At 41.2% G+C, this 18,996-nt stretch overlaps 1 protein-coding gene across 2 annotated transcripts; it reads right to left on the bottom strand.

The window, feature by feature from the left end:
* Positions 1-1,604: 1,604 nt before the first annotated feature.
* Positions 1,605-18,554, bottom strand: LOC140574039 (uncharacterized). Of its 2 annotated transcripts, XR_011980695.1 has the most exons (10): positions 18,461-18,554; positions 9,788-9,832; positions 8,645-8,905; positions 5,637-5,957; positions 5,420-5,554; positions 4,743-4,916; positions 4,523-4,663; positions 3,322-3,498; positions 2,715-3,150; positions 1,605-2,561 (listed from the first exon to the last, which is right to left on the bottom strand). XR_011980695.1 is itself a non-coding variant. In XM_072693732.1 (9 exons), the coding sequence occupies exons 1-9, from the start codon at positions 18,489-18,491 to the stop codon at positions 3,035-3,037; spliced, it is 1,401 nt and encodes a 466-aa protein (XP_072549833.1). In that variant the 5' UTR covers positions 18,492-18,554; the 3' UTR covers positions 1,605-3,034. The 2 variants fall into 2 exon arrangements, 1 of the variants encoding a protein (XP_072549833.1); XM_072693732.1 differs by having other exon boundaries at positions 1,605-3,150.
* Between the last annotated feature and the right edge of the window lie 442 nt (positions 18,555-18,996).

Raw genomic sequence — 18,996 nt, 5'->3', positions numbered from 1 at the left:
CCAACAGTCCCAAAATGTCTTTAAATGATAGCAGGTAGATCTTTCCATAGCTGATGTTAGAGCATATACACTTGTTTTCTCACAGGATAATTACATTTCTACTAAAGCTCCAAACCCATAAAAAGCCCCTTAACAACCCCCTATCCCCCTGAAAAGAAGAGGTATAAAAACCCCTTCTCCTCGTCTGGTACTTGGGTAAGCAGTCAATGGTAAAACCAGTAAAAATGGTTAAATCATGGACTTAAAAAATGAGCTAAAAGCTTTTAAAGTCTTTCACAGTTTTTACTTCCACATTCAGACGAATATGTTTTACAGCAGTTCATTAAAACTCATTCTAAAACCAAACTGCAATGCTGCACCCTTGTGGCAAAAAGATGTATTGTCGTGGGGTAATAATGTCTCCCCTCAGTTATAAGAGCTTAGCACAAGCTTTGAGCACCACTGTATTACAGGTCTAGTCTTACTTCATTATTAAATTTATGATTCAGATGTTTTGACCTTATTTTTGAGTATAAATTACCAGTATATTTTATACTTTTACTCATTGAGTATAGATGGCCAGGGCCCTTCAGCACATGCCTCATGTGTTAACCATGTTTAACCTCATAGAAAAATAACCCTCTCAATGATCTTTTACTATTAATACTATTTATTGACTTTTCCCAGATTAAAAAGACTGTTTCCCCAATATTAAAAAGTAAAGCATCACCTTTGTCCTTAACTAATGAAAGCTGGTCACCACCAGGGTAGAGAGATTGTCTTCAGGTCATTTTGACCCTTAGGACAAAAGTCAAGGCTGTTAAAAGTATGCAAGGGTTAAAATCCTACCTTGTCCTTTTTAGGAGCCCTGCATACCGGGAACACCCCACAAGACCTGCCTGATGTTCTTAAGATGGTCTGACCCAGTCGTTCTTCATCCTTCTACTCTAACATGTTCTGAAACTGAGGCCAAATACACCAACTCAAACACCTGATCATTTGGCCTGAGCTCAATCTGCCCCGTTTCTGTTTAGTCTACTTTCCATTATAATTTACAGCACCTCTTTTCCTGCTCTGGTCTCTCTTTCCGTGAGGAGTTTGGCGTGTTCTCCCCCTCTCTGTGTTGGTTTCCTCCCACCTCCCAAAATACATGGTAGGTGAACTGGCTATGCAAAATTGCCTATGTTGCCCCCTAGGTGTGAGTGTGTGAGTGAATGGTTGGGTGTGGTGCCCTGTGATGGACTAAAAAGGTAAAGGTAAAGGTAAAGGTGCACGTATTTGTCACTGTACACTGTACAGCAAAATGTGTCCTCCGCATTTAACCCATCTGGTAGTGAACACACACTCATGTGTTAGGGGCAGTGAGTACACACACACACCCAGAGTGGTGGGCAGCCAACTCCAGCGCCCGGGGAGCAGAGAGGGTAAGTGCCTTGTCCAGGGGGGTATTCCTGCATTGCACCCTATTATTTCAGGTAGGCTCCGGACCCACCTTGACTCTGACAATCTCAATAAGCAGATTAGATTTTTGGTTTTTTTTTATACCAGCAAACATGTCCATGTTTAATTAAGCATACAAGCTTTTAAACTTTTATAAACTTTTAATGACATTGAGCATTTGTTGTTATCAAGTGTTTTATATTCGATACGCCAAAAATACACCAACACATATATACGAATTCAACAATAATTAAGGAAAAAATAAAGGTTGTCTATTAAAATATACATATAATACATAAATAAATATAAATGTACCTAATATAATTTTTTTTCTTATTTTTTTTAATAAAAATAGATAAATATCAGTAATAATAAACAGATTACTAGTGTCCACTGCCATTCTCTTAGCATTAGTAATACGTAGTGGCCTTAAGGTTAAACTGCTGTTTGTGCCTACATTTAAAACTCCCATTTTCACCCACTTGCTGCTCCAGTTCTCACCCTTCCTTCGTACCGCTTTGTTTCTATAGTGGAGGCCAGAAGGAGAGGACAGTGAACAAGCACTGAACAGGGATACTGGAGACAATCACACATGACCCTAGTTCTCCAGGTAGCCAACTGGACGGCCAGCTTATTTGCATTTGTGTGGCCTTTCCTTAATGTATTACACCGAGCATCAACAACATAGCAACACATGCAAAGCCCAGGCGGGAAACCACAGCCGGCCTCCTCCACGCTGTCCCGCCTGCCTGAATGTGTGAGCAGTCACAATGCTCCAGTTACTCGCATCTGTCACTAGAAGGTGTTTAAGCAGGTGCTTGAAGAAGCTTTCCTCACCTCATCTGGAATTGGGACAGTCAGAGATGTAATAAAGAAGCGATGTTACTAGAAGAGGGTCAACAGAGGATAGTCAGACTGGTTGGAGCCAACAGAAGGCTACAGTGACTCTGTACAGCTGTGGAGAGCAGAACAGCGTCTCAGGTGAGGAGGATGGATGAGCTACAGCAGCAGAAGATCATGCCGGGTCCCTCTTCTGTCCACCAAGAACAGAAAGCTGAGGCTGCAGAGGCTCAGCACAGGCTCACCAACACTTCACAGCTGAGGACTGGAGAGACGTGGCCTAGTCTGAGGAGTCTGGAATTCTGCTGAGGAACATTACAGATAGGAGGGTCAGAATTTGGCACCAACAGCATGAATCCATAGACCCAACCTGCCTGGTGTGAACAGTCCCGGCTGGTGGAGGTGGTGTAATGATGTGGAGACATTTTTTTTTTTTTGGCTGACTTTGTTCGTACCAATCCATCATTTCTTGAATTTATTCTCTTGAATGTGTTGTTGCTGACCATGTGCATCCCTTCATGACCACAGTTCTTCTAAAGGCTACTTTCCAGCAAGACGTCTCTCAAACTGCTTTCATCAATATGACAATGGGTTCAGTGTTCTTCACTGCTGGTTCTTCCCAGTCACAAGACCTGAATCCAGTGGAACACCTTTGGTTGAGATGTTTTTCGGGACAGCCAGAAAGATCCAGGAGAGACTGCTCCTCTGAGCTCAGTGGCCGAATGTGTATGAAGGCCTCCTGACTTTTCTGGTCAGAGTACGCCATGGCCACTATCTAGTTTACATTAATGTAGTCCTCATCAGAGAACTCTGAACCCTCTGAGTTTTCATAATTGTCTTCATCATCCATCTCCATCTCCACATGGGAAGTCTCGTGTGGGTGTTCGGCATCTACAGGACGATCAGATCAGAATACGCAAATGAAAAACTGGTTTACGACACAATTTTAGCCACAAAATGTCAATGTAATGTGAACTACAACGTTGGCAAGAACCTGAAAGATTATAACCAGTATTGACTCAAATGGCTATGATGTTCTACACAATTTACATAAACATTCACCTGCAAACTGATGTTCCAATGCTGGTTCCCCCACATCAGCATCTACATTGATGTAGTCATCATCAGAGTCCACCAAATCTTCTTTCTCTGGAAGAACTGTTTCTCCACTTTCATAATTATCGTCTTCATCCTCCATATTGTTCCACAAACCAGTGATCCTGTTTGTGTTTTTTTCTTCTACAGAATAATTGAGTCACAATACAGTTAAAATATGAGAAATATGAATATAATTGTTTATGTAGCAATTCTACCTGCATCTTCAGAATAATGTTGATTGACTGTAATAGGGAGAATGGCATCTTCCTATTATTTACATGTTCATGACAAAGTTTTCACAACCCACTACCACCCCGTCACTTTCCTTTAACTCTGCCATTCCTTTCAGTCCTAGCTTCACTTTTCAGAGGAGGGTCTGGTCTTCTCCCACAAAGCAAAAGCCACAAGAATTCCACCCTTCTCTAATTCCAGAGTTCTTTAATTCTCTTACACCTGGTTCAGTACAACCCAAACTCCTCCCAGTACAACCAGAATTCCTCCCAGTACAACCAAAAGTATGTCCAGTACAATTGAAACTCTTTCCAGTACAACCCAGCTCAGTACAAACAAAAAGTCTGCCCAATGACCACAAGTCCTCCCAGTACAACCAATAGTTTACCTAGTACAACCCATCTCCTCCCAGTACATCTAAAACTCCTTCCAGTACAACCAAAAGCCTGCCCCGTACAACCAAAACTCCTCCTAGTAAAACCCAAACACCTCCCAGTACAACCAAAAGTCTGCCCAGTACAACTCAAACTCTTTCCAGTACAACCAAAAGTCTGCCCAGTACAACTCAAACACCTCCCAATACAACCAATAGTCTGCCCAGTACAACCCAAGCTCCTCCCAGTACAACCAAAACAACCACCAGCACAACCCCAACTCCTCCCAGTACCATCTTAACTCCTCTCAGTACAACTGAAATACCTCCTAGTACAACAAAAACTCCTCCCAGTACATGCCAAACCCTCTCCCTTTGCCGGGAAAAGAGTGAATTAGAATATTCCGTCCCACACTTTAATCAGATTCCAGTCTAATGAGCCGGAGAGGCATTTGACTACTAAGTGTAACAGGATGTCTTAACAGGATATAGGTGCAGACAGGGTCCTACAGCCTCCTGAAACTGTGAAATTGTTTTGGTTAATATTTGAAACTCTCTCACCTGCTGCTGTCTCCTCCACATCAGCTTCTATGTTGATGTAGTTCTCATCAGAAACATCTGAACCTTCTTCCTCTGGAGGAACTGTTCCTGCATTTTCATAATCATCATCTTCATCCTCCATCTCGTTCCTCACGCAGACCCCTACAGAATAATCACAGAGTCACACTACAGTTCAAATAATCACTGTGGATCAAATCACTGGTATTATAAACTCGCTCACCTGCACACTTTCTGTTATTGACCACGCCCGTTTTCTCCACATCTGCATCTATATCGACATAGTCTGCACCTGACTCATCTGAGTCCTCTCTTTGATGAAGAGCCATTTCTGCATTTTCATAATCATCATCATCCTCCCCATCAGTCTCCTCATTTCCCGCGGGGGCTCTGGCACCTGAAGAATTGTGTGGATGGATGAATGGATGAATGGATGGACAGACGGACAGACAGACAGACAGACAGATTGATAGATAGATAGATAGATAGATAGATAGATAGATAGATAGAAAGATAGATATAGATTTACATTGTTCCTCGCCTGGTTGAATTATTCTTTTATTTTCAGTACACTTTTACCAAAAAGCATTCTACATAGTACCAAGGTACACTATATGGACAGAAGTATTGGGACACCTGCATATTCATTGTTGATTGGGATGAGTTGGGGAGTTTGGGATGAGGTGGGGTGGTAATCCTCACATCAGTGCTTGTTCTGCACGAAAAAAGGTAGAGACTCCAACAAAAGTAGGATAGTTTTTAATACCCTTGATTTCAGAAGAAATAATGAATGAGCAGGTGTCCACAAACATTTGGACATGTGTATCTACTCTCAGTTTATCTCCTGTGAGTCTCAGTGTACCTCAGTACCCAACTGTCCTCAGAACGGAAAGTACTCACAGTGTCTACGATACGTCTTCTCAGCTATCTGCAGTTTTTGCTTTTTTCTTTTCTTGAGGAAAACGACGATCGGCACTAAGATGAGTAACAGTCCTGCTGCTGCTGCCGAAAAGCTGACGATGGGAACCAACGATGCTGCAGGAGAAATGGCTGTCAGAACGTTCACACTTCAGGAAAACACGTCCAGAAAAACAATGAGCTCATCTTATCACTGTACCTTTCACAGTGACGGCCAAGAGTTCAGAGTTGGAGCTGAAAGAGCGTGAAGACACAGTTACGTTATAAACACAGCTGTAGTTTCCCTGGTGGACGTAATCAGCCTGAGGGAAGGAGAAAGTGGTTGAGTGGTTAACAGCTGAGTCTGTTCTGGTGATATTGGATCCACTGAACTCCAGGTGGAAGGAACCTCCTGGATACTGGGGTTGAATGGAGCAGATGATGGAGAAGCTGTAGCCCCTGGTCACCTCAGGCCCTTCAAGCCACCAGTGAAACCAGTCACCAGAAGCTCTGAAGGAGATGTTGGGCTGCAGCAAGTTCACTGGAGAAGAAGAGGAACTTGTATCAGTAGCTGTAAACTGGTACCACATTCACACAGGCCACATTGTGATTGCAGCAGCTCACCCACAGTGGCTGTTCACACATACAGTTGTCTGTTACAGCAGGCTGTTACTGTTTGTAAGCTGATGACACCCAGACAGACACCAATCAGTTAAGTTGCTCTGCTAAAAAAAGATAAAGGCCAGTGACCAAATGTTTGTTGACACCTTCGAATGACTGAATTCAGCATCTTTAAGCTGCACCCATTTCTGACACAGATGTGCAAACAGCACACAGCATGTCTAGTGCTTGTAGAAAAATGGTGCCAGTAGAATAGGACAATTGGTGGTGCTCTATCTAATAGTTTTAGATGGGATAAGTTGGGGAGTTGGGGATAAATTGGCGGGGTGGTGATCATTATCCAACATCCTGACCTTACTAAAACTCTTGTCTCTGAATCAAATCCTCACAGCAATGTTCCTCCAAAATCCAGTAGAAAGCCTTCTTCTCTGGACAGTAGAGACAGTTACTCCATCAAAAGCAGAAGAAACTCTCTTTATACCCTTGACTTTGGAAGAAACAATGAATCAGCAGGTGTCCAAATACTTTTGTCCATTTAGTCGCAAATCACAGAATTCTTCATTTCGCGCTAATTAGTATAATATAATATTGTCTTTCATTTTCATTGGTTCTTAGAACTTCTTATAGTCCATATGTGTTATTTAAACAGAGCAGTGCATTCTTAGCGCAAAACTAGCCGGGAGCGAATCCGGTAGTGGCACACTTGTTTACAGACGTTTTAGATAGCCAGTAGCGATCCATGATGCCCACATATGATTACAGAATGCTAAAGAGCTTACTTTAGTTAGTTAGGCATTTGACTGTGTCTGGTTAGGTAGGAGAGTGGCTCAGAGTAGAGTTTACATTAGCTAGCCAGCCAGACGTCTGCTGCACTGTTCAGCAACTGTTATAGCTGAATACAGTAAATGTTATTAGTGAAACCGAAAGCTCAGGTTATCCTAACCCTGGCTGATGCTGCTGACTCTCATTTTAAGGCAGATAAACAAGCTGTCAAGGCTGGCCACTGAAAGTCACACTCTTGCTGCCACATCTACGCTGGCTAAACATGCTAACTCAGAGCTAGTGTTAGCCAGCTAGGAGTAGGGACGTAGTCCAGCCAATCAGGTAGAGACACGTTGTCCAAATGGCAGTGATTGAACTATTGGCCACACCGCCCCCACGATTTCCAGCAGTACTGCTCTATTAGGATTGGTTTAGACTGGATTTGATCAGACTGGATTGGTATAGACTGGATTCGATCAGACTGGATTGGTTTAGACTGGATTCCATTAGACTGGATTGGTTTACACTGGATTTGATTAGACTGGATTGATTTAGACCAGAATCGATGACACTGGATTGGTATAGACTGGATTTGATCTGATTGGATTGGTTTAGACTGGATTCAACCAGACTGGATTGGTTTAGACTGGATTCGATCAGACTGGATTGGTTTAGACTGGATTCAATTAGACTGGATTGGTTTAGACTGTAATCGATCAGACTGGATTGGTTTAAACTGGATTTGATCAGACTGGATTGGTTTAGACTGGATTCAATCAGACTGGAGTGGTTTAGACTGTAATCGATCAGACTGGATTGGTTTAGACTGGATTCAATCAGTCTGGAGTGGTTTAGACTGTAATCGATCAGACTGGATTGGTTTAGACTGGATTCAATCAGACTGGATTGGTTTAGACTGGATTCGATCAGACTGGATTCGATTAGACTGGATTGGTTTAGACTGGATTCGATTAGACTGGATTGGTTTAGACTGGATTCGATCAGACTGGATTGGTTTAGACTGTAATCGATCAGACTGGATTGGTTTAGACTGGATTCGATCAGACTGGATTGGTTTAGACTGGATTCGATTAGACTGGATTGGTTTAGACTGAATTCGATCAGACTGGACTCGATTAGACTGGATTGGTTTAGACTGGATTCGATCAGACTGGATTAGTTCAGACTGGATCGGATCAGACTAGGCTGGGTCGGAGTAGCTTGGAATGGACTAGACATGGTCGGACTAGACTAGACTGTCCGTGATTAACGAATGATCTAGTGCCCGTGTATGATTAGATCCAGCTCCTGACACCTGAATCTGCCTCCTCTTTGCCGGATTTCGAACACACCCCAGCCTTAATTCTAATAATTATTATTATCATCATTGTTTATTGGAAACTACGGTGAATACAGTGATTACACACTACACTTTGACAGTAAAATGTGGACAAATGATCACAATAGCTGCAACATGGAGCCAAATAAATATTTACCAATAAATGACTATTAACGAATATTAATAAGGGGGCAGTGGTGGCTCAGCGGCTGCCGATGACAGGGTTGTGGGTTTGATACCCGGGCTCGGCAAGCTGCCGCTGTTGGGCCCTTAAGCATGTGCTCTCTGTGACAAGAAGAGGTTTAAGTCATGAGCTGCATTAAGAGCTGAACTCTGGTGAGATGCAGAGCTAATGGTTACCCGACTAACACATCCCTGGAGCAGAATATTTAATATTACAGTGATTATAATATATATATAATTACAGTGACTGATAAAGCATACTTAGATCATTCTACTACTGCAGTCAGTTGAGCTCATTAGAAAGTCATTCTCTGGGCTCTTACCCACAGTGATGTTGATGGAGTTGCTCCTGTCTGATGTGTGTGACGTATTACAGTAGTCACAGCTGTACTGAGACGAGGTATTCACTTTCACATCAAATATTTGAGCTGTATGGTTGTGTAATAATTTCCCATTTTCGTACAAGTGGAAGTGTACAGCATTGGACGTTGAGCTGGGCGGGGTACAATGGAACTGGACTGCTTCCCCAGGTGAGACGACGATGGTCGGGATGTTCAGGTTGAGCTTTGGGCTCTCCAGGGCGTCTGTTAAAGAAATGCGATTAGTCTCCGGTCATTGATGGTGACAGTTCGGGTTTTTTTGTTATTAAGAAACTTCTAAATTCTGACTTATAAAGACTGCATGCACAGTAAAGTCCCCAGAGTTACATCAACACTTAGGTAATTCATCAGCGCTGGAGATTTTACTGCGATCAACACAGTTCAGCATACGCTTCTAACACTGTGCAGTTTATAGTACAATTTAATAACAGAAGTTAATGGAAGATCTGTGCAGTCTTATCGGCCAAAGTGCTTTTTGACCTGCTAGCTTTACACTAGCATTACATCCAGGTAATCCAAGTGCATCCTGGATACATGTTTTTTTAACCATGCTGAATAGGCCTCCAAGCCAACATACCTACGCACTGTAGGGCAGAGCCATCTGTCATAAACAGACATAAGCTTTATACTGAACTGAACTTCAGAATCAGAATCAGAATCGGACTTTATTGGTCAAGTATGCTTACACATACAAGGAATTTGTTTTTGGTTACAGTAGCTCACAGTGCACGATAACTGACATTACAGAAGTAACAAACACACCCAACCTTCACACAAACACACACACACAAAGTTGTATATTTAAGGTAAAGTGCTAAGTGCAGCAGTAAGAACAGTGCAGACTATGGAGAACAGAGGAGTCACTGGTTGAGACGGTAGTACAGATTGTTCTGAGACACTATCAGATAAATAAAGTGCAGTACAGAGAAAGGAGAGTGAGAGAACATCTGGATAGGATGTATGTATGTAGTAGACTGTATACAGAAAGTAGTGTGTAATGTTCAAGCAAGAAAAGTGTGTGTGTGTGTGTGTGTGTGTATTCATATTCATTTTAAATTCACTGTTATTCACTGAAAGGTTGCTTACCAGCCAGAAGCTGGGAATAGCTGGAAGCTCTGAGAATACTGGATACTGAAACAAAGAACAGATGTTTTGTTAGTTTCATGAAAAGTTGTGGCTTTTCTTTGAAGACGGTGACACTAAAGAGCTCGAAATAGGGTAACCATCCAGTCTGCATTTCTGAGGACAGTCCTGCAAATCGAGGTCATGTGGAGATCAAGGATCAAAATAAGTCTAAACAATCGCTTAAGGACCCCAAACTGATGGACTGCCATATTATTATATTCCCTTTTTTATTGTAATTAATGTGACTAATGTGTTTCTTACATATTTTCAAAGTCAAAAACACAAATACACCCATATTCACCATTAGTGTTGGACACAGGTGGAATTTGGCCCCCACCTTTAACCCATCCGAGCAGTGAACACACACATACATACACTCTAGTGAGCAAACACACACACAGTGATATAGTGAGCACACAACCCTGGAATAGTGGTCAGCCATCACTGTGGCACCCGGGGAGCAAAGAAGGTTAAGGGTAATTGGTTGTTCAGAAATGGGGGCATGTACAGTGTACAATAATTCCTTTTTTTAGTTTTCTATTTTTATTTCTTATTTTATCTTTATTTGATCATTTTACAAAGTTGGTTATACTATTTTATTTTATTTTTAAATGTTTTTAATGCACTCATTTACAGCCTTATTTGCTTATTTCCAATATCCATTGGCACACCACCAGCCCCATGTGTACATTTACACACATACATATATGTTAATCCTTGCATACATATGTGTGTATGTGTGTGTGTATATATATATACACACCCACACATACACATCTTTTCTTTTTTTCCTCTATTTTTCTTACCTTTCAGTTTATAGTCCACTGATGTATGGATACCATGAAATTATAAATAAAGTAATGGTAAAGTTTCACCTGTACATCCCCAAAGCTTCCCTTCCACCAGGCATGTTCACAAAAGTTGTACCCTAAGTGGTGAACTACGTAAACAGTTAATCTCTGGAGCGAACTTTCCATCTCTACAAACTGGTGACGTCATCTTCAGGAGTTAATGCAGAGAGTAGTTGATGGTAATACTACATAAAGAGTGCCTGGAACTGGAACTGCTTACGAAAAGCAGAAGGTTTAACCAGAAACCCAGTTTTGGGTTCCTCTGGTGTAGAGCTGCCTTCAAGTTCTTCATCTGAAGTTCCTGCTTATGACTTTAAAGCTTGTTGGTACCACATGGTTGAAGTGGTTATGGTTAGAAACAGCACGAACACCCAGGGTGAATAGCTGATTTGCTTACTTCAGTTTTTCTGTGGCAAACAGTAAAAGCAGAGTGTGAGCATTAGCTGAGTGAGCATTAGCTGACTATTCAGTAGTCCTTATCAGGGTGGTTCGCTTGCGGATGAGCTTAAGCCATTAAAAAGCTCTTAGACTAAATAACTCAAATAAAACCAGTTTAAAATACAATAATTAGGGTTTTTCTGGACACGCACCCAACTTGACCAGTGAGTTTCCCATTACTTAATGGAACCTGTGCTGGCGTTCCTGTTATAAAAGGAAGTCCTAAAAAGGAAGCAGGCCAGAAGAGAGATGACTGGAGGACTCCTAGCGCACTATGCTATGCTATGCACCGATCAGCCATAACATTAGTACTGCATTAGCAACATGAGTAGTTCCCCCTGTGCTGCCACAGCAGATCTGTCTATTGAAGAGTCCACAGGAGCTCTGAATGTGTCCTGTGGTATCTGGACACGTTCAGATGTCAGCAGCAGGTCCTCTACGCCCTGTAAGTTGTGAAGTGGGACCTCCATGAGCATCAGTGAGAGCTATGGGGGCCCATGACCTTGCTGCCAGTTGACCAGTTGACCTTTCTTAGAGCACTTTTGGTAGGTACTGACCACTGCATACCAGAAACACCCCTCAAGACCTGCCTGCTGATGTTCTGGAGATGTTCTGACCCAGTCTGACTTGTCTAGAACATCACAGTCTGGTTCTTGTCAAAGTGTCTCACATTCTTACGCTTGTCCATTTTTCCTTCTTCATTACCTTCAAGAACCGACCATTCACTCACTGCCTAGTAGATCCAGCGCTTGACGGAAGCCACTGGAACCAGATCATTAAAGTTCTTCACTTCAGCTGGCAGTGGTACTAATGTTATGGCTGATTTGTGTATATAGCATGTGGTGTGTTTCAGCTTAGTTTAGTAATGAGGGGCTTTTTCTGAGGCGTCTTTCTGACTGCTTCAGATTTGACGTATGTCAGTGATCTAATCTGAAAACTGATGTTAAATGTTAGAAATAGAAGATGGGCAGTTTCACACTTCTCTTAGATCTTATGAGATGTGAGACAAGTATTCAAAGCCCTTCTGGGGTTTCAGTGACTTTCAGAGCATGTTTCATTACAAAGAGAACAGAATTAGCCATGTTTCAGTGGATTTAGTGCCAGCGTCTAAACTGAGATACTGCCAAATACAGTCAGAGTCAGTACTAAAAGAAAAGTGCTACAGAAGGTACTATGCCACTGAGGAGCCACTTTAGGTTTCATAAAGAACCATTTTTGTAATAGAAATGATTCGATTTCTCGGTCCTGCAGATTTCTCCTGTACAACATCCGGAGAATTCCACCCTTCCTCACTTCAGGACTTGACCACTGCAGCTCTCTTCTGGCTGGTCTCCCTTTACGCACCATCAGACCCCTGCAGCTGATCCAGAACACAGCAGCACGGGTCAGGTCGTCTTCAACGTTCCTAAATTCAGTCATGTTCAGCTCCTCCTCTGCTGCGTTCTCTCTTCACTGGCTTCCTGTAGCTGCTGCCCAGGTCATCAGATTCAGACCCCTGACTCTGGCCTACAAAGCCAAGACAGGACCAGCCAGCCCCTCCGTACTTGATGGCGATGGTCAAAATTCGATCTGCACCAAGAGGCCTTCCAGCTTCAAGTACGGCTCGGCTCGACCCGCCATCCTTTAAGATCCACGGAAGACGAGCGTCCAGACTTTTTACTGTCCTGCACCGAAGTGGTGGAACGAACTTCCCCTGGGTGTCCGAACAGTAGAGTCCAACGCTCGCTGTCCCCAAACCCAGACTGAAGACCCTCCTCTTCTGAGAGGACTCAGGTTAAGAGAAGAGTATTATGGTCTCCATATTGACTTGTGTTTAGTAGAGTCTAAGATTAGAGGAGCTTTAATTTTAGTCTATTTAAACTAGCTGAGGTTCTTCTTCAGTAAACAGTGAAGCTCTTCTGTAAGTCGCTCTGGAGAAGAGCTTCTGCTAAATGCCTTAAATGTAGATTTTGATTGACAAAGAACCTTTACATGTCAAGTCAAGTCAAATTTATTTGTAGAGCTTTTTACAGCTGTTGTCGTCACAAAGCAGCTTTACATAATTAGTAATTAGTAAAAGACAGAGACAAAAAAAAAAAAAAGAAATAACGCAAAAAGACATGAAGGTCATCAAGATAAAGTGTTATTGTCTTTTTAAGGTTCTTCACACTCATACATCTCTATGACACACATGCTTCTTTATGGAACCAAAACTGGCTCCTCTATGGCATAGTTTAAAGAAACATCTGTAGCATCTTTATTTTTAACAGTGTAGATACTGAAGAATTACTGAAGAGCTACATACAGTGCATACGCTACACACCTCCTGAATGTGAGACATCAATTTAAGACATTTGAGTGCAATCACAAGCTTTAATAACTGCAGAGATCAAAGGGACTATGTCTTTTATACAGCAGCTTTGAAAACAAATGAATGAAACCTCAGATTTCTATTAACCAGGCAATCCACTGACCTACCTGATGCAGAGCTACACATTTGACTATAACCTGCAGCTTTAGCTTTAGTACAGCTATGAGTCTTAAATGGTTCCCTGCTCCCTGTGGAGTGCACTGTGCAGTACACCAACATGAAGTAAGTGCCAAATGATTAGTAGAGAGTCATGTAACATAAACCTGCCTGAACTCCAGAATGCTTTCTATTACACATAACATGTTGTTCGGTTTGGGAAGTTGTTACTTCATCACCTACAACGTGCACTATGTAGGGAGCAGGGCGCGGTTTAAGATGCAGCCACACTGACAGGGATTCACATTCAGTGCACATTTCCACAGGCTTCAGATTTCTTTGTTTTTTATTACATTTAAAATTTTACTCCATTTCCCATTTCCAGTGATTGCAGAAACCTAGGCTTTACTATATTGCAAAAAGAAAAGTGTTGTTAATTGACCCACGGTTCGAATGAAATTCTTCTGTGTAAAAGCAAACCAGTGATAAAGAGTCCCTCCCTTAAACAAGACCAGAATAATTCCTGGGTGTGGGCTTTTACATTTGTGTGAAAAACACCCAGGTGTAAAAATGGCCCAGAGTGTGGAAGCTAAGCTGTTTACTGGGTGGGAACTTGACAAGACAGAGACAGTGCTAGATAGATCTTGACAGGTTTTTAACTACGCATTAGACACACTATAAAAAGAGAAATTTGCTCCTGAAATTAGCTCAGAAATGTGTTTTGGATATTTAATATATTAATAATTCCCATCAAACACAAAATGTAACATTTTAATCAGATATTAATACTACTTTTAATTTCTTAGTTGGCAAAACAAGTGTGCATTAAAAGTGTCCTGCTCTCCAACGCTGCTCCTAGAGATTTACCTTCGGATATTACCCTAGTCACCTCCACCTGATCCAACTACTGCCTTCAGAAGTCATTGATTGATTAGATGAATATGGCTAAATGAGATGTTCACACAGCAGGTAAAATGTCTCTAAATCTCTTTCACCATTTGTGACACTGATGTGTTAGCTGTGTGGCAGTGTGAACAGCAAGAAACGCAAATCTGACATTTTTAGTTCAAATTTAGGCCACTTTCATATGTGCTACTGAGAGCCAATATATAATATATGCGACTCATGCTAACCATATCTGACACTTTCTCACATCCAAAGATAATCTGTGATTTTGCAAAGACTGAGATTCATGCAGGGTCACAATTTTGCAAGACTGCAACTGGATTACTTTTGAGATTATTTCCCATCATGCTCCTGGTGGACATTTACAAGAAGAGAAACTGCTGATCAATGGAGCAGAAGCAGAAGCAGCTTTTGGCCACAGCTGCACTTTGTGTTTGCTGAGTTTTGTTCGGGAATTACAGCAAAAAAAAAAAAAACCTTCAGAGATCTTCCTGCACACCTATTAATTATTACCCCTTTGTCCACGTCACAAATTGCATGAGCCAAGACTAAAAACTTGTGATAATGTTGAATGCAGTGATGCAATGATTTTATCGAAACTTCAAGACGAGAAAAAGTCTTTCACCAAACGAGCCAGATGACGGCAGCGCGCTGCGACTTTAGCAAGACTTTATTCTGAAGTTGGAAATTCGAAATCTATAAATATTTATAAAAGGCTGAAGAGAAGGGAAATGAACGATAGCAGTAAGGGAGGTTCCCAGTAGCTGAATAGCAATATAATATTTGGGGTGATGTCTCTGTTCAGACTAAATTAAGTCATTTCTAAAGAAATGGCTGAAGCAGTTTAAGAGCGTGATGAAAGTCGGATATATATCACATTAAAAAACAAAAAACAAAAAACAAACAAACAAAAACAAACAAACATCGGATTTGGTGAGAAAATCAGATTTAGGCCAGTTTACCTGCTGTGTGAATGTGGCTTTAGATTTGGGTTGGAGTTGAAACTTCCTGGAAAGTAGCTTTCCAGGTTGGAGACCACTGCTATGACTTAATTAAGGTATCAATAAAATCAGATTGCATACAAATGAAAACACGTTGCAAGCATTTATTATAAAGCTTTTGAGGATTAAAGTCTAGAGCAGGCCTCGGTTCCTTATCACTTTTTCTCTCTCAGTTCCCCTTCTTCAACTATAGCCAACTTCTTAAAAACGGATGTTTCTTTTCCTAGAAAGAAAGAGAATAAGAAACAGTCAAACATCACATCTCACTGTTAGGTAACCAGCTAAAATACAACTAACTAGCATTTTCTAACAGACCACTGGGTAGCTAATGTTAGCATGTAGCTAACAGCCAGTGTTATTCCATGAAGCCAACTGTAACCCTTGTCTAACTAACAGTGCTAAAATCTTAAAAGTAATTATTTAAAAATAGTATTTAAGGTTCAGCTGATTTATTTGCTAAGCTCATACTTGTAAACTGTTAACTAGTCTGCTGAGCCAATGATAAACTGTCTTATCTGCATACATTATAAGCTAGACTTGTTGATTTCCTCGAATTCCAAACACATTAGCTGAAAAATTTAAGCAAAAATTACCTCTTTGTCCATGAAGGAGAATCAAAAAGCAGCTCCAGCTTTTAAAATTAGCAATTGACGACTGTTTGCTCTTGCTTCAGGCCACCAGCAGATAAAACCAGCTACAGGATGTCTGTTTTCCACTTTTCAGTCACCACAGGAAAAGGGTATGTCCATGTCAAGTCTTCTACTTTTATTGTACCATCTATTGTTTAGTTTCACTATTGAATTCAGGAGTTCCAACTAATTCCAAGTCCAGTCGTGAAATTTCCTCACTAATAAATATTTCACAGTCAGCTGCGATTGGGAACAACAGCAACTTAACCACAAAGTGGTCGGCCATGTAAAATGACAGAGCGGGATCAGCGGATGCTGAAGCATTGTGGTCGCAGATTTTTTGCAGTCAACCGCTACATACCTCCAAACTTCATGTGGCTTCAGATCAGCTCAGGAACAGAGAGCATAGAGAGCTTCATAGAATGGGTTTCTGTGGCCGAGCAGCTGCATCCAAGGCTTACATCACCAAGCACATAAAGCGTAGTGGAGACTAAGTCCATAAAGTGGAGACTGCTCTGTTCTCTGGAATGACGAATCACGCTTTTCCATCACGCAATCCGATGGAGGAGTCTGGGTTTGGCCAGGAAAACGGTGGTACTTGTCTGACTGCAGTGTAAAGTTTGGTGGAGGGGGGATCATGGTGTTGGTGTTTTTCAGGAGTTGGGTTCGGCCCCTTAGTTTCAGTGAAGGGAACTCTTAATGCTTCAGCAGGCTGAGAGATTTTGGTCAATTTCATGCTCCCAGCTTTGCGGGAACAGTTTGGGGGACGACCCAAACTCCTGTTCCAACATGGTCCATAAAGACATGGATGTACATGGAAACTTGAGACCTGTCCTCAACCCGATAGTACACCTTTGGGATGAATTAGAGTGGAAACTGCGAGCCAGGCCTTCTTGTCCAACATCAGTGTCTGACCTCACAAATTTGCTTCTGGAAGAACAGTCAAAAATTCCCACTAAACTCTAAGCTGAGAATTATTAAACCCTGTCAATTAGGAATGGGATGTCACTCAAGTTCATGAGCATGCAAAGAGAGGCGAGTGAATACTTTTGGCAATGTGCCACCATATAATACACTGTAAAGGCCTGAAGGCCCTGATTGTTTCTTACCATTCTTTCAAGCTTTTTAGCATTTATATCCCATCAGCAGCAAAACGGGTGATTTATAGCTTAAAAATACTTACATTTTTAATACTTAATAACCTTCAACCTTCTTATAGACTGTAGCTCATCTGCTACTGTACAACTTATCGGGCCCTCTATGCCACCTTCATTACTAGAAAGGAGTCAGAACCCCCCAAATATACATATTTGCTATTACTATTGACCAAATATATTTTTGCAATGTATTAAATTGCTATATATTTCCCCATATATTTTTAAAATAAATGTATGTTAAATTGTCAATAAGTTAATAAAAAAAAGAAAATATATTTACCAATTATAATATATAATTGGCAATAATTATAAATTAATATAATAATAATTATAGTATATAATTACATTAGTATATATTATATAATATATAATAATTTATATAATAATAAAAATGCAATATATTCTAAATGACATACATTTTAAATATATTTTGGAATAAAATGCAATTAATACATGACCATATATCATTTTCCACAGCTAATCTGTGAATATTATTTGAGTGATGAACTGATGAACTGTGTTCTCAGCACAGCAGTGGCATGGACATTGGAAGTGTGTGTAGCACAGGTACGAGTGTACCAGGCACAGTGGCTTTACTTGGGTGCCGAAGCAGCAAAATAGGCATTACTGTTCAGGTTGGCAGGTTTGACCTCCCCAAAACCGTTCATGTTCTAAAAGGCATGACCAAACCCCCTCCTACACCAGCAGAACAGCAATATAATAATCATAGCAATAATAGTAATAAACAACTTATGATACAAACACACGGATGATACTGTCACTGTAAAAGCAATATATTCTAAATGACATACATTTTAAATATATTTTGGAATAAAATGCAATTAATACATGACCATATATCATTTTCCACAGCTAATCTGTGAATATTATTTGAGTGATGAACTGATGAACTGTGTTCTCAGCACAGCAGTGGCATGGACATTGGAAGTGTGTGTAGCACAGGTACGAGTGTACCAGGCACAGTGGCTTTACTTGGGTGCCGAAGCAGCAAAATAGGCATTACTGTTCAGGTTGGCAGGTTTGACCTCCCCAAAACCGTTCATGTTCTAAAAGGCATGACCAAACCCCCTCCTACACCAGCAGAACAGCAATATAATAATCATAGCAATAATAGTAATAAACAACTTATGATACAAACACATGGATGATACTGTCACTGTGAAAGCGATTTAAAGTTGAGATTACCCAGCAGTAAGGTGAGGTGAGGTCTCAGCATCCTGGTGTTTAAATCCGTGTTAAAATCCAGTGTGATCTGAACTGCAGGGAGCTCTGCTGCAGTCCTCTAACAGCTTTACTCTGAAGTGCTGAAGACCGAAACTGGAAAGGCGGTGTTTCCTCTTCTTGTGCTATTTCATGCCATGTGAAATAAAAAAAAGCTGCCCCTTTAATTTCAAGACAGGAAATGCTGTTAAGTGTCAGTTTTTACCAGAATTAGAAGTGCCACTTGCAGTACATGGCTGGATCTGCACAATACCGTATATGTCAATGTGTGTTATATACACAAATCAGCCATAACATTAAAACCACCTGCCTAATATTGTGTAGGTCCCCCTCAGGCACAAGGCACAAACTCCTCAAGACTTTCAAAGTTCCCCTGTGGTATCTGGACACCTTCAGACATTGGAAACACCCCACAAGACCTGCTTGATGATGTTCTGGAGATGTTCTGACCCAGCTGTTGTCAACCGTTCTTGTCAGTGTCTCAGATTCTTACGCTTGTC

The sequence above is a fragment of the Salminus brasiliensis genome, chromosome 12 (assembly GCF_030463535.1).
Source record: "Salminus brasiliensis chromosome 12, fSalBra1.hap2, whole genome shotgun sequence".
Classification (NCBI taxonomy): Eukaryota; Metazoa; Chordata; class Actinopteri; order Characiformes; family Bryconidae; genus Salminus; species Salminus brasiliensis.
Note: the sequence above shows the minus strand (reverse complement) of the source record. Positions and strands in the feature narration are given on the sequence as shown.

Coding starts and splice junctions, on each gene's coding strand:
- LOC140574039 (XM_072693732.1), bottom strand. CDS start 18,491: ATGCTGAGACCTCACCTCACCTTACTGCTGG. Junction 5,958..8,644: donor CTCCATCAACATCACTGTGG/GTAAGAGCCCAG, acceptor CTTCTTCTCCAG/TGAACTTGCTGCAGCCCAAC. Junction 3,151..3,321: donor ATTGGAACATCAGTTTGCAG/GTGAATGTTTAT, acceptor ATCGTCCTGTAG/ATGCCGAACACCCACACGAG.